General features: G+C 45.1%; 2 protein-coding genes across 2 annotated transcripts in view; one reads left to right on the top strand and one right to left on the bottom strand.

Moving 5' to 3' along the window:
- The window catches only part of LOC119401777 (D-beta-hydroxybutyrate dehydrogenase, mitochondrial), a 260,301-nt gene that overhangs the window by 43,720 nt on the left and 200,026 nt on the right, over positions 1–16,555 (bottom strand). The gene's annotated exons all lie outside the window — the stretch shown is intronic.
- Positions 8,568–16,555, top strand: part of LOC119402683 (retinol dehydrogenase 7) — a 53,030-nt gene continuing 45,042 nt past the window's right edge. Inside the window, exons 1-3 of the mRNA XM_049418137.1 lie at positions 8,568–8,924; positions 9,317–9,533; positions 12,954–13,160. Of these exons, the coding sequence (XP_049274094.1) occupies positions 9,329–9,533; positions 12,954–13,160 (412 nt within the window). The 5' untranslated portion in view covers positions 8,568–8,924; positions 9,317–9,328. The remainder of the gene's footprint in view (positions 8,925–9,316; positions 9,534–12,953; positions 13,161–16,555) is intronic.

Raw genomic sequence — 16,555 nt, 5'->3', positions numbered from 1 at the left:
GGTTTGTTTGCTCCTCAAATACGCAAGCCTAGAGAAAGTATACTTGCTTGCATATGCCGTGGAAAACTGCAACAAAACCTTTACAGCCCTCTCTTAGAGAAGAGGAACATAAGTCAGCTCCGCCACAATGCATAAACGTTATGCCGTGAAGCATACCAAAAATCTGGAGGGGCCGCTGCCACAGCACATAAAAGAAAACCTCCAAAAAACGGGTTTTTTTTTTTTTCGCGATGGGTTTCGCGGACCGCCAGAAATGGCTTCGCGGATCCGTTGGGTCCGAGATCCCAAGGGGTATAGATACCAAGGGGTATCGACTATACAGTAAAACCCCGGTGATACGAATCTCGCGGGATCACCAAAAATATTCGTACCATCCAAAATTCGTATCACCAGAAAGTATGGAAAATTAGCATGCGACAAAAGAAAGCTGGCGTACATTTTCAGCTATTGTTTTTCAGGGCAGCAGTAAAGTCACGAACAGCTCCGAATGATTGCCACTGAAGTTTCTAGACGTCAACGATCATACCTGCGCTCGTAAATATACGGCCCATGCGCGCGTGTCTAATTATTGAACCAGATGTGTTGTGACCCGCGATAGCCCCTTCCAAATCTCAATATGCTTTTCCGCGTCACAACAGAGTAGCGCGGCGAAAGTGGCTTAAGGAGCGCATTAACGCGATCGATGAAGGCCAGAAAATTTCAAAAACGCGGTGTTATGTTATTATTTTCTTATCGAGGTGGTGTTGGAGATATTGTTCGAGAGATCCTCGAAATGTTTTTCGGATGTTTTTCGAGAGATCCTTCTTTCGGTACTCATCCGCCTTTTGATAGGGTGTCTGATGCACGAGGACATCGCTTGCGTGGAGGACATGGCTTGTAATCCAAACGCGAAAACACACGGAGGTACATTAGGGCCTCCAAGATTCGCGCACACAATCTCGGAGGCTACTTGTGATCATTGTGTAGGAAAAGTATTTTTCTTACACCGTGATTTTGAAGAAATGGCGGCGCGGCCCGCGCTTGCGCACGTGCGCCTGCACGTGCTTGGCGCGTCTTCCGCGACAGCGCGGGCAGCACCTGTACCTACCTTTGCGCTAGTGTACATTCGTATCAAACGTTGCGGGGTGAAAATCTGTTCGCAACAACGGTACTCCATTACATTGCAGGCCAATGGGCCTTGGCAGGGACCAATTAAAAATTCGTATCACCCCGAAATTCGTATGAGCCGTGATCGTATCACCGAGGTTTCACTGTATTTCCTACTGAAACGTTCCATATGCCATTGCAATAATTCCATATGTTTCCTTAAAGAGTCCATGTTTTCCGTAAATTGCAGTAGCGCGGCTAAATTGGGCTAGTCGGCACTTGTTCATTTTGACAGTGTAAGGCGCCCACACCAACACGGACACTAGAAACAACACAGGCCTGTGTTGTTTAAGTCTTTCTTCTAGTGTCCGTGTTCGTGTGCGCTCCCTTATCCTGTCAAAATTTTCCGTATATTTTCGATATATTTGCCATATATTTCCGCAAGGATCTTACGAAAACATATGGAATTATTCGAATGCCACACAGAACGCGTCTATTTGGGTTGCGCAGACGACTCGGGTGACGGCATTTTGGGTTGGTGGCAGCGTCGCTTTGTACCCTGTCTATCCTAAACGAAAGCTCTCTTCGAGTGGATGAAAATGATTGCCCCGGGCGCATTCTGTGTTACACGGCCACGCTCGATTCAAGCCACAGTACAGAAAACTGAGAAGTTGTTGATGTAAAAGTGCAAGGCGACGGAGCTCGTGAATAAAGAATACGGGTTTATTTATGTTGCCTGATCAAAAATGAATTATAAATCGCATCGCTTTCAGCTGGAAAATGTGTATGAGTTGTGCCTGTGCTCTAGCAGAGAAAGGGAGCCAATGAAAGAAATTTCAACGTAATAACACAAGTGTACGCAGCACGCATCAGCAACTGATTTAAACGTCCACATATTGATTGTTACGTGACATTATCGTTCACATTTAGGGTATTTTATCTTGAAGTGCCATGGTATCATTTTAGCTTGCATGCGACAGATAGCAAACCAGGTTGTAGGTCCCGCCTACCCAAGAGCTATGGAGTGTAAGTCGTCTGCAAACACCTTATCTATCACATCAATTTGAAAAAAACCTACGCATTTCAGCTATCATGGGTGTCCTTGTAATCACAGCAACACATGTTTCTCAAGCAGGAGATGCAGTCACTGCTTGGTGGGAGCGAACTGCGTCAAATTTCTGTCGCAATCGCAATAATTTCGTATGAAGAACGCCTCAAATTATTAAGGTGCAAACCTTAGATGCCTCATCAAACGTGAGAACTGACTGGCGGTGGCTTAGGCTGCGTCGACGTCAACACGACTGATGCAAAAAAATCATCAACACGTGATGACGTAACAATATGATTTTTATCATGACGTCACAGGATGACGTCACGTTATGTGCTGCCATCACGCCGTAGCTTGGTCAAAGGTGGGCCGATCACGGAGGCAGTGCAAAACAAGGTGAGGTGCAGGAAGTTTGCAATGCCTCCGATCCCGGAAGCAGCGCTAAACCACGTTAGGTAAGCTTGCGGCGGGGTCGGGGGAGGTACATCGACTAAGGGAAAAAGAAGAATATGGCTTTCGCTTTTGAGTTGTCTTGGGCGAATACATAGGGGACCCTACGAGTTTTTATTTTTCTGATGTACCAGTTTAGGCCTTAGCTCTTTAAAGAATTTTCCAGGCTTAAACATACTCGATCCTGGTCGTTTCTTTCTACGCATCAAGAGCGTGTATATTTATATCTCCAAGGGGCGATCACTCAAAAACACGTTTGTGAACGAGTTCCTTTACTGCTGTTCCTGGCGCGTTTGCGGGCCAAAATAGATGAAAGGGCATGCTGGTCTAGACTGATAGGTGCCTGAATACTCTCTCAGAGCCGATGGTTTGAAAGGGAGTGCGCACAGCACGTGGTCATTTATCAAGCAACTTCCTTCAATCGTGCGGCACGAGGAGCACCGGTCCTTGAACTACTGGCCGCTTGCTGCGTTATTTGCATATTTGCTGGCACCCTACTGCAGCTGCAAGCGAGGAGGCTGCTGACGCAGCAAGCAGCAGCCTTGATTATGACCCTGATTTCTCCAATTACTAAGGACTCACGGGGAAGATGAACTGCACTAGAGTGCTTATTTGGGCCAGGGCTTGGTAGTATGGCGATAGGTGTCACGATAGTAATTTAGAGATGCTTTTGAGTATCTGTGTCTCTGTGTCGAGATACATTTGAAAATGCATCTGTATAGCAGTAGTGAAATACTTCTACGAAGCATCGACTCGTAGAAGTATACTGTGCAGGACAAGGGTTACGGGTGAGAAACAGCGCTAAAAAGACGGGACAAGAAAGGACACGAGACGACGGCGCTGACTAACAACCAAATGTGCTTTATTCCTTCAGTCAGCATAAATATACTTCACCACTAACGTAATGAAAAAACAGAAAACTAAGCCTGCGCAGAGGCAGTAAGGCGATCAACGAGACAAGAATTCTATCTCCTTCGGAAGGAGGGAAATCGAGGGGAAGCTTACACATGCCTCGCCGCTATTGTAGATGTGATAAGCTTCTGAAATGAGGCGCGCGCGCTCGTCATGGTATTTTGACAAGAAAGTGGCATCGTTAAAAGATGGATGGCAACCGCAACTGTTACAGTGAAGAGATAACTGACTATCTGTAGCTTGTTTTTGTACCTTGTTCAAATGCTCGCGCATGCGGTCATTAGCGCACCGCCCCGTTTGCCCGACATAGTAACGCCCGCAAGAAAGTGGAATCTTGTATACAACTTCTTGACAACATTCAACAAACTTCTGCCTGTGCTTCTTAGTGCATCTTCTTTTCTTCTCTTCTTCTCGGTTGACTTGCTGGCACAGGCTACCAAGCTTATTTTGGGCAGAAAACAACAGCCTAACGCCTGCCCTGCTGACAACTTTCTTGAGATTGTGCGCGACTTTGTGCACGTACGGAATAACCGCAACAGTTTGCTTCGAGTTTTTCTCGGATTGCACAGCAGCTGAGCGCTTGTTTTTAAAGCCTGCTACGAGGCTTTCGGCAATGTTGGTCAAAAGCGTTGCTGGAAAACCTGCGAGCTTCAGGCGTGCTACTTGTGAAAGAAAACTTGCTTCAACTTGGTGGTCACAGGACCTGTCTAGCGCCGCCTTCATGCAAGCTCTTGCAATTCCGCGTTTAACAATCTTCGAGTGCGCAGATGAAAAAGGGAGAAGGCTCTTTTGAGATCTGGGCGCATAACTCCAACATAAATGGCTATTTGAGAACGAGAGTTCCAAGTCTAAGAAGCGCAGTTTGCTGTCTGAGGGATGCTCAGACAACAAACGCGGAATTGCAAGAGCTTGCATGAAGGCGGCGCTAGACAGGTCCTGTGACCACCAAGTTGAAGCAAGTTTTCTTTCACAAGTAGCACGCCTGAAGCTCGCAGGTTTTCCAGCAACGCTTTTGACCAACATTGCCGAAAGCCTCGTAGCAGGCTTTAAAAACAAGCGCTCAGCTGCTGTGCAATCCGAGAAAAACTCGAAGCAAACTGTTGCGGTTATTCCGTACGTGCACAAAGTCGCGCACAATCTCAAGAAAGTTGTCAGCAGGGCAGGCGTTAGGCTGTTGTTTTCTGCCCAAAATAAGCTTGGTAGCCTGTGCCAGCAAGTCAACCGAGAAGAAGAGAAGAAAAGAAGATGCACTAAGAAGCACAGGCAGAAGTTTGTTGAATGTTGTCAAGAAGTTGTATACAAGATTCCACTTTCTTGCGGGCGTTACTATGTCGGGCAAACGGGGCGGTGCGCTAATGACCGCATGCGCGAGCATTTGAACAAGGTACAAAAACAAGCTACAGATAGTCAGTTATCTCTTCACTGTAACAGTTGCGGTTGCCATCCATCTTTTAACGATGCCACTTTCTTGTCAAAATACCATGACGAGCGCGCGCGCCTCATTTCAGAAGCTTATCACATCTACAATAGCGGCGAGGCATGTGTAAGCTTCCCCTCGATTTCCCTCCTTCCGAAGGAGATAGAATTCTTGTCTCGTTGATCGCCTTACTGCCTCTGCGCAGGCTTAGTTTTCTGTTTTTTCATTACGTTAGTGGTGAAGTATATTTATGCTGACTGAAGGAATAAAGCACATTTGGTTGTTAGTCAGCGCCGTCGTCTCGTGTCCTTTCTTGTCCCGTCTTTTTAGCGCTGTTTCTCACCCGTAATCATGAACCAACCAGCCCAAATGCGTACCCTTCTACAGGACAAGGGTATCTCGTTACAGTTTTAGTCGGAAATGAGCCCAAGTGGTTCCAAGGGGGCAAGGAAAACATTCTGGTGCTAAGCCAAGCAAAGGAGGGCCGCCGGTCGGCGACGCAGGAAGTGAGGTTCCCCACACGCACAAAATTATTAATGTGGTAAATCGCCCGACGCTCGTCTGCAGCGGTAGAGAGACTTTTCTCGATCGCGAGTCTTGTGTTGAGGCTGAAGCAATGTTGTCTAAAATACAGCCTATTTGATAAGTTGTTGTTGCTTAGGTGCAATTAACGCAACTTGCTCATCAAAACAGACCTCGTGTATAGCACAAATGTATAGTGTTTCTTAATTCACAGGCGTTCGTTAGTGATTAAATTGGTATGCTTGACTTGCAAATTTCTATGCGCTGAAACAATATTAGCAATACTATGCGGCACCTAATGCCTTTGCGGGGCATCCCCACCCCTGAAATAAAATAAGGAATATTACAGTACCTTTATTCTTTTATCTGTATTCCTGTATTTGTATTCCGGAATACCTTTTAAATGCGAAGCATTTCTTAGCGATTCTCTGGCACTTTGAGCGTTTCTATCTATCTATCTATCTATCTAGCCGCCTACGTCGGGGTCGTCAAACCCTTTCCACTAGACACGTGTGGCACATACCCGTTTACCACGGGCCGCGGTGTACGGGTATGCGCCACAGGTTATTGACAGTTTATATCTACCCAGGAACGGCGAGAAGAGACATTGGTAACTACTTAAATGCTAGAGCGTTAAGGAAAACCAACATCGGCAACGTTGATTCAAAGAATCGAAAGAATGAAAATTAGGATCCCAGCAGGAATCGAACCCAAGCATCCTGCGTGGCAATCAGGTATTCTACCACTGAGCCACGGCAGATCTATAAACTGGTTTGGAAAAACAGCCTACGCAGGCATAATACCGGTGCAACGTCAATTGTGGTTGTGGTGCTGGCTATCTAATTTTACAAGAAAGCAATAAACACTACATAATGCTCCTACGATGTATACCCCTACGATACAGGCATCATATCAGATTAACGTCTGTAGTTCTAGTGTTGGCTCCGCTTTTTTAGCAGTCTAATAAACATTACGTTTGTATTCCTATGATTCAGCAAGCTATATTGAAGCATTGCTCGACCCCGGAGGAATACATTAACGAAAGTTACATATGATATCCACAACCGCACCGTACAGTGCACTTCGTCCACCAGAACGAAGCAGTGTCCTCTTCATTTCTTACGAGGCTGGGCGATGGCCTCATGCTGACCGAGGATGATGCCAGATTGATTGACAGCCGCTTTGTAGACTAGGCTACGTAGGGCACATATGCCCAGGTAGTCTATGAATACGACAAACACCATCCACTGATGTTGGTCTACGTAGCACGATCCAGGCCTACGAGCCTCGACGGCCTATACCTCACCAACGCGAAGGGTAACTTCAGGTTCCGACATGTCGCCGGCTCTATCGACAGACAATTTGTCGACGAAGTGACCGAGGCTAACCGAGGCATCCACGAATTCCAACAGCTGTAGTATACCTCATACTTCACTACACATGAACCCCTCGTCTCCACGATCACGACCGGATCCGATAACACGTCATGACCAGCTGCTGGTGCTCACTGATCACGGTGATGATGCCCTTGTTCAAGAACTGTCAAGAACTTCTCGCACACATGGACACGGATTCGTGAAACGTGCGTGCGTTCTCGGCACACATGTAAGCACTACATATCAGCTTACCGCTTCTGGTGTTGGTAATACCCACGTTGCCATTGGCAGCGTTACCCAACTGTAAACAACTGGATATATAACACATATTTACATATATATGTGTGCGTATAAAATATATACAAACATTTAGCGTCATTTTGTAACATGTCGCTCAGTAAAAAAGTTACGCCACAGTCACCTACCCGCTGCATGCTTCGCATAACATCGACTCCCACAGTATGTGGGATCTGACGAATTTTTTCATCGTTTTCAAAAGTATCTCCGAAATATCCCGTTACGCCAAAGCAAAATGTAATATCAGTATCTGTATTTTAGGGTTCCAACACGTGTATTTCGATATCCGTAGTCCAGAATACTTTTCTTAGCATCACTGCCCAGCCCTGATTTAGGCAACATGGTACATGTCCGTACAAAATTAGTAACAGTGCTAACAACAGGATAACAGGACTGCACGCTGCGGTGCCGTAGCGGTTATGGTGCCCGGTTGCTGACCCGCAGGGTTCGATGCCGGCCGTGGCGGTCGCATTTCGACGGAGGCGAAATGTTATAGATGCCCGTGTACTGTGCGATGTCAGTGCACGTTAAAGAACACTAGATGGTCAAAATTTCCGGAGCCCTTCACTACAGCGTGCCTCATAATCGTATCACAATTTTGGCACAACCCCAGATATTATCATTATTATTAGGACAACAGGACTGTTGGTGGCGCTGTTTGTTGTTGCCCCGTTGTTCGCGTTGTTTCTCGTTTTCGTGGGGGAAAAGAACGAGCTCACTTTCTAGGTGAGCTGCCAATCAGGCGCCGTGCGCTGGTCCCGTTTTTCTTATCTGTCTCCCAAGTACTGACCAAGCCCCATGTTGCTTAGCTTCGATCTTAGCTTTCTCATTCACTTATTTTTATTTATTTATTTTTGCACCACTTTAACGTATGTCTCAGCTGTCTTACCGTGTCATAACTCTATTTCAATGGAGGCGAAATCCTACAGGCCCACGTGTCCAGATTTAGGTACACGTTAAAGAAACCCAGGTGGTCGAAATATTCAGAGCCCTACACTACGGCGTCCTCTATGATCATATCGTGGCTTTGGGACGTAAAATCCCGATAGTTATTATGTCTTAACTCTACAGTAAAGATATAAGGTCGGCTATGGTTGCAATAAAAGCGCTAATATGCGGTCGGCTACTGCGCACTTCTGATAACATTAAGGATACCTAAGGGAAACGGCAAAGCTAGCGTCTTAAGCGGGATGATAAAGATGAGGTGTTTCTTTCCGTGTTCAATAAAAAAAAATATTCGGCAGATGCATTCGTTTCAGAAGTATGTTTCGGAAACATCTACTACCTCCGTAATGAAAAGAAAGCAGGAAGAGATTATGTTCTTACGCCAACTGCCCAGACACACGAGGCTCCTGCATATGCATGTTTGGTATTTTTCAGACGACAAATATGTCGAAAGACCTTGGTAAGATAGCGCCATTCTGCTGAAAACTTGTGAAAACATGTGTTAGGTATGTTCTGTGCCCTTGTAGACAACAAAAAAGTTGGAAGACACGGGCAAGTTGAAATTTCTGGATGCTCGTCCGCTCAGAACCACCGAAGGATCGGTGAGCAGCGTCTTTCTCAGCGGGTCTTATTCCGGTTGCCATGGCTTGGCGCAAAATGGTGGGACTTTGTTATTGTGCTTGAGTGCAGTTCGTCAGTGTAAATATATCAACGTAGACCTCAGCAGTGACAACCACAAAGCAACGAAGCCTTGGTCATCCATTGCGAAAGTGTAAAGGAGACATCAGGCATCATCGTCCATCTGAGAAGCTCCGATATTGTCGATGGAATTCTCGCCACTCAACGTTACCATTGATGTGACTACAGAACGGTAATTGACTACTAGTGTGCCGTAATATTTGTTTTTCTGTAAGAAACGTTGCAAGAGTATTCTGGACTGCAATTTTGATCCTACGTTGTTGTTCACACTAAAGCCATTGTAGGGCGTTTCTTATAGTCTACTTCCACATATTTCTTTCCGCTTTGCTCTGTTCTATTTGTGATTCTCTTGTATTTCAACTTGTCTACGCCCCAAGTCATGGCTCAGAATAGCCAAAAGGGAACTACTTCGGTTGACCTTCTTGTCTTTCCTCTCATTCTCCTCTCCCTCTTTTTTTCGTGGCTGTGGCGTCAACGAAGTCTATTCTTTAACCGAGTTCAGGAAGTACCTCTCGTGTGGGAAGTAAGCCGAGTTTGTCGTCCACAAGACTTCTGGTGTTTCAGGACGAGTACAACATGAGGACGTCGTGGGTCTTGTTCTTCGCGCTGGTTTTCACATTTTGCAAATGCTGGAAGTACGTGCCCTTAGCGTCGACCGTGGCGCAATGGATCGGATTCGTCGTGATTGTGTCCTCGCTCTCCTACTGGTTGGCCAGGTACATCTGGACCGTAGCCTTTGTGGACCTAGTGTCTGGCGAAGGGAAGGCGGTTCTGGTGACGGGTAAGTATCTGTGGCAAAAATATGGGGCATGCATACCAGGCGAACTTAAAAAATATCTCATACTGACGTATATGTTGCCACGAGTATAGGATTAGCTAGTACTGTGGCTTGCAATCTTGTATGTGTTGCTGGTGGAAAGGCGATAAGGACGATCTCGAGACATAGACGATTAAGTCGTATTGCCAGTGATCGGACCAGCCTGACGTTCTGCTGTACTGCTAGTTCCAGGCTTCCGTTATAATATAACGTGACTTTACATTAACGTGAACATCAGGCTCGTCCGATCACCGCCAATACGACTTCATCATCTTTGTCGCGAGCTCGTCCTCATCATTTTTCCAACAGCGGCACATATAAGTCAGCCAGTACCAATACGACCTGACCTTACACTCGTGGCAATATGCTGTGGAATTACAGTAATGCACTGAATAATACAATCGGGTCTTCTTTATGAGCTAGCAGGCCCTACACATTTTCTGTAGTAAGCAGTTAAAAAAGAACAAATTTATTAATCACTTATATATTCAATCCGGAGTAATTTTCTCTTAATATTACCGATTATTTCATGTTTGGAATCTCTTCCATGCTGGTCATTTTCTCATAATGTTATCGGTTATTTCGAGTTTTGCGACTCTTCCATACTAACGCACTTAGTGTTAGCTTCTCATTACAGCTAATGCTTCTTAAACAGAAAAACATTATGTGCGAGAATTTCCTAAGAGAAAATTGCAGGTAATCGTAAATCTGGGCAATCACTAATGAATATGGCCTACCAATGGCAAAGCGCACTTCAGAACTCAAAGCTTGGCTAATTTGTCTCCAGGTTCAGAGACCACTAGTGTTTTAACGTGCTAGCGAGATCAGTGGAAAAAGAAAAAAAATAGGCAGATCACACGCACTGTGAGGATCAATTTCATGCGAAGCAGTCAGCGAGTAGCTGCCTACGGCTGATTTTTTTCGTTCTGCCAAGTGTTACGAGATGAATCGACCTCTTTTTGAGTACATTGAGTAGTTGTGCACATTCGTGCGCCTACCAGAAGGGGCGAATGCACTGGTTTGAGGGTAGCTCATGATCCAACGTAACGTCGGCACTGACGTTAGAGCAGAGACATCGGTCTTATCGTCACGAAATGCACGATACGGTATGATGCTGTTCACATCGTATGTAGCGGCCGTAGGCATATTCACACAATCCTTGACTATACCTTTCTGAGTCGTAGCTGCACATATGTAGTCTTTATTACATCGACATAGAAGTGAAGAGCCGACATTACAACATCAGTCGGCTATGTCCTGACATGACGCTTGTGTAGGGTCCTTTCCCGAAGCAGATCGAAGCACTGGCGTGGCTCTGTGGTAGAATACTTGACCGCCATGCAGAATGCAAGGGTTCGATTGCGGCTTGGGCCGTGATTTTTTATTTTTTGCTTCTGTAGGAATATTTCACGCATCGACAACGCCGCCGACACAACATTTTCCGCGACACGGGCTAGTTCATGCTGTCGCGTTAAGGTTTCGGAAGTCTTGCTGGTGCTTACCCGCATACTACGGGCAGCGATGTCCGTGTATGTGCACACATGACTGGTGGAAAGGATTTCACGACGTCCGCGACAAGGAAGTCGCGTTAATCATGTCACGACCTGCGAATCGTGTTCGTCCTATACTCAGGTCCCCCTATGCCAATTTTGGTGCTCACCAAGTTAAGGAGATGACCAGGAGAGCCCCAGACGTAGGCTGTTTAGATAGATAGATAGATAGATAGATAGATAGATAGATAGATAGATAGATAGATAGATAGATAGATAGATAGATAGATAGATAGATAGATAGATAGATAGATAGATAGATAGATAGATAGATAGATAGATAGATAGATAGATAGATAGATAGATAGATAGATAGATAGATAGATAGATAGATAGATAGATAGATAGATAGATAGATAGATAGATAGATAGATAGATAAAAACGCATAGTAAGCGCTTTTTGTGTCCTTTAACGTTTTGATGCTATGGAATCTTAATTATGGGAAATCTTATATTCTGCTGCTAGCTCTGCGACTAGTATCTGCTTTTAATGAGAAGCGTTGCTTCGTGTCCCTAAAAGAAGCTACGAAGGTCGCACATCTTTTTTTGCTTTTGTTGGAGCGATCAGAGGGCTGGTACTCCGAGCAGCCGCCTGGTATAGAAAGTATGTTCAAGGACAAGGAAATGAGCTTTATTTTCAACTGACTGTCCCCGAGATTGAAAACAAGCCGAAGGCCAAGGAACTGGAGAGTTTCTCACGAGCGCACACTTCCTAAATATTAAGGTGCAGCTGCCAACTGGAAATAGATGGCCAAGGATTTGTGTCAGGTATGACACGCGATGTCATTAATGAAGTAGAGCCTGTTTCGAATAGTAAAGCAAGATGGGAATTTGTCCAATCAAATGTTTGGAACAGAGGAACGACACAAGAGTGGCCAAATGCGAACAAAAAGAGACTGTGGTCTTAAAGATCGCACGCATGATCCAGTGCACATGTGACGCTAGGGTCGCTATTTCAGGTAAGGTAGAATGAACGACAATAACAGCGCCAGTTCTTATCGCACGCCATCAACTCGCCATCGACTGCAGGTCACAAAATCCGCAGTCCCTGTGGCGGCCAAACTGGCAGGTGTCAGCTGAGGTCAATGTTACGTATGCTTGCTCTAAAAATGGACGCGAGAGTAAAAAAGATTACCGTTATATAGAAATTTAAGCGCGTGTGTAAACGCTTGTGTCATGCAGATGTGCGTGTTAGCAAAACCCCTGCACAAGCACGTTATAGTGACATGGTGATCTGATGAAAATATAGATGCACGGATGGAAGGCAGGCAAGGTATAGGCAGGGGCCTTTGCCAGAGGTAATTCTGTCTTTCTGTCTTTCTGCAGCGAACGGAAACAATAAAATCAAATAGAGGTGCACCTTACGATGTTTAAATTTAACTCTTATTTTTCAGCCTCTTTTCTATATATATGCAGGCGGCCAAAATATGACTTGTTAAAGTACAGCGCATCTGGAACCAAAACAAAACATAAATTCAGTAGAAGATGGATGATTTAACTGATTGGAAATCTGAACAAAATGTATCGCTGGAGTGACTTTCCTTGGTCAGCGACTTTTTATCCCATTAACTTCCGTGCTCTAGAACCTCCCTCCACTCAACGTCGACCGCAGTGCCGCCCCTGGGCAGAAATGGTCCCTGCGCACGAGCGATAATCGACAGGAACGTTTGAGAAATGCGATGCCATTTTTAGCCGGTAGTGGCGCCGCGAAAAATTCTATCTAGTGAAGGACGAACTCTAAGTCGAGCCTCGTTTTAGAATACAGAAGTTAGAAGTATTGGTACTTTCGCCTTTACTGCGCTGCATTCATACTCTCTTCTACATTTTACTGCAGGGTGCGATAGTGGCTTTGGATATTATCTGGTCAAAAGCCTTTCGCGTATGGGTTTCTTCGTGTTCGCCGGCTGCTTGGACTCTGGTAGCGACGGAGCCAACGACCTGAGCAAGTTCGCCAACGTCAAGGTTCTGCAGATGGATATCAGCAGCGAACAGCAAGTCAACTACGCCTTGGTGACTATCAAAGAAGGCCTGGGTTCCAGAGGTGAAACAAGACTAATATTTAGCAGAATCATATGAAAATGCAGCTTTTCTGTGTAATGCGTCACTATTCCTGAAATATCAGCAACGTAACACTCTTGTGCAACAAACAAAAAAAACGTAACGTTTCTTGTACCGACGTCATCATCTATAGCAGGGGTCTCAAACTCACCTGATCTAGCGGGCCGCAGTCATGAAATTTAGTGTTCCGCGAGGGCCGGGATAGTGAAAAAGGTTGGTTGGGGTGGGGGAAATTTGAACAAAATGCCAGCTAACGTTGTTATTTGAAAGAAGGCCTCTGCCACATCTCATATATTGTCTGTGAGTTCTCATTAATATCATCTCATATATAACTCAATTCTGAAGGGAATTTTACGTGAGGATTCGCGAAACATATCGATACTAACCTCCGGAATGACTTCAATCAGGACGCCGATTCTTAGACATGGAGTTTCTGTTCCATGGTTATTTTCCAAACCAGATGACCGCATAGGGTGCGTCATGCATAAGAAAAGAAATGCTTGAGACTAGAGAGACCAGTAACGTATGTGTGGCTCATGAACATACTCATTAAGAATACGTATATATATATATATGGTCAAATACTGTGATGTGCCAGGCGGGCCGCGTGTTTGAGATCCTTGTTCTAAACGTTCAATTAAATTAGGTACAGCCATAACTGTAACAATCGCTGACATTGCAGTTTGCTACCAGGGTGGCGCCGGCAGGACGACGTTTAGCGCATCACACACATCTTTTTTTGATATCACGATACTGTTACGACCATTATGAACTCTGATGACACACTTAAGCTTCTTACGTTGCGATTGACCCGACTACCCAAGAAATGATGTTAGTTAAGGTCAATTTAATTTCAATTAATTACTTCATTATTTGCACAATATTAATAAGAACTGTCCGTTAGTTCTCAATAATATTATGTCTAACAGAAAAACGAGCCCTTCAAAGTCATCTCCTTTCCTTCATTCATTATTTGCAGCAATTTCTTTGGGCTACATACTTGGGACAGATTTATGCGTAAAGCACTCGTGATCCAACTGTATTTTTTTCGCTCTATGAATTTTTTTCTTGCAAGAATTTACCTATATTGCTAAGCAGTTAAGTTTCATTCTTTAGTTGTCCCTTCTGACCACTGTTGTATAATCTTTTTTACTAAATCTGGTAAATTCGCTTGAAGTGGAGTAGCTGGAAGACCATTTCCAATCTCTGCAAATAAATTCAATGTAATCTTACCTTCCTGCAAAACAGGAGCCTAAATTATTGATACAGTGCGGTTAACTAAGCGCGATGGAGGGCTTACTCACCGGTACAAACCGCTTATGAAGCTGTTGTCAACCGGAGACCTTCTAAGAAGCCTGATATTTATTACTGTTCTTTCGCATATGCGCAGTACTGTGGGCTGTCGTCTGCAACGCGGGCATTCGTAACGAAGGACTTCTCGAATGGGTTCCCATGGAAACCTTGAAGAGAGTAATTGACGTCAACATCACCGGCAACTGCCGAGTGAGCAAGGCGTTCCTACCACTCCTCAGAAAAGCGAAAGGACGCCTCGTGGTCATCACCAGTTCTTTCGGTAATGAGCAGAAATTTTCCGCTACGCAAGGGTTTAAACGTAGTCACTTAATTCCACATACTGCAGCCTCGAAGGCCTATGAGTGGAGTTGGCAGTATACATGATATAATTAACAACAGTGTTTCTGCAAAGTATAAACGCAATTTATAAGGAGATAAAGCACTGGAAATACCAGGTGACGTGACGTGACGTGCCCTTGACCTCTTTACGGGCAAACTCAGGATGCTGAAACATCTCAATGTGGTAATGAAAGTGCAGATATACTTAAGGTATTATAATCTGCAGGACATATTGTTGCAGCAAATACGATGCGGCTGCCGAGTAGAGGAAATTGTGAACGGTTAACCATAGCGTGATAGACTTCTGTAGACTCGCCAGGGTAACGATTCGAAATTGTAAACATAAATACTACATATTCGTTGTATTAACAGTAAATGAGACACACACACACCACACACACACACACACACACACACACACACACACACACACCACACACACATGTGTGTGTGTGTGTGTGTGTGTGGTACATTTTTCTATTAAGCGCACATTTTATCAGCAAAATCTGCCATGTGAGAGTGCCAAGATTGGGACACTTGGCATGGAATGACGCGCGAACACACACACAAACACACACACGTGTGTGTGTGTGTGTGTGTGTGTGTGTTTGTGTGTGAATGGTGGGAGTATTTTATTTAAAATTGCGGTTTTTGGATTTCATAAGAACATTCATATACATGTAAAATCTGTAAGCAACAAAGACAAAAAATATAGCACACCCGAATACTGTAGGCACTCGAAGAGTTCACATAAAAGCAACGTGGTTCATCATCTTCATTACGCATTTCAGTTCAGGAACGTTTCATATCAAATTTCTGTCAGGCTTGCAATCTTGAGCTCACGTTCATTAGTGCCTTGTTTAATAAAGTATGGTAGACTCCGAATGAAAACCATACTTTTGAAATTCACTCATTCGATTTAAAGTAAATTGAATAATCACGTCGAAGCAATTTTTGCGACTTAAAGGGGTCATGAAGCACCCCTCAGGCTTGTTGAAGAAACACATCCTGTGGAAAGTTGACACGGCTATGAACTGCTCTGCCAAATATTACAGTCGTGCGCGCCGCGTAAAGGCCACAAGCGGAGCGCGAAGTTGCCGTTTCCCCAGGCACCCTCTTTTGAAACAGAGGCCGGTTCTCACTCTCGTCGGTGGGCGGGGCGTCTGCACGTTGACGTCGCGCCAGTTTACGTCGCAAGAGACATAGCATGCTTATTGGCCGAAAGCCGACGTAAATCGAGAGCGGCGTTCGGATCAGATGCGCTTCTTGCCACAGGGTGCCGCCACTTGCCGGCGCCGCACTCCTCAGTACATGGTAGCCGCACTCGCGCACGCGAATCACAGCGGGAGAGCGATCGCGTTCATGACGCGCGCTGACGTAACTTCTTTCCCCGTGCCATCCGTCCCTATGTAGCTTCCAGTGCGCTCGTCGCACGAGAAAAGAGAGAAAGCGCTGAGAGCGTGCGCCAAACCCCGTAACTCCGCTCGTTCTTGACGGATTCGAGAAATTTTTACGGCAATCGATTCGGGAGGCAGTAAACTCCGACTGAGGTCATTAAATAATTACTTGGAAAATGGTTCATGACCCCTTTAAAAAAAAGCGGTTCTCACTTACAATCAGGCCCGCAGCCAAGAATGTTTCTTTCTTTTTTTGGGGGGGGGGGGGGGCACTTGGCTGAAAACATTGACTATTTGAGAAAAAAACACCTATTTTCATTATTTATTGGGGTAAAAAGACCTACTTCAC

This window comes from Rhipicephalus sanguineus, chromosome 8, assembly GCF_013339695.2.
Source record: "Rhipicephalus sanguineus isolate Rsan-2018 chromosome 8, BIME_Rsan_1.4, whole genome shotgun sequence".
NCBI lineage: Eukaryota > Metazoa > Arthropoda > Arachnida > Ixodida > Ixodidae > Rhipicephalus > Rhipicephalus sanguineus.
This window is presented reverse-complemented; position numbering and strand designations above follow the sequence as displayed.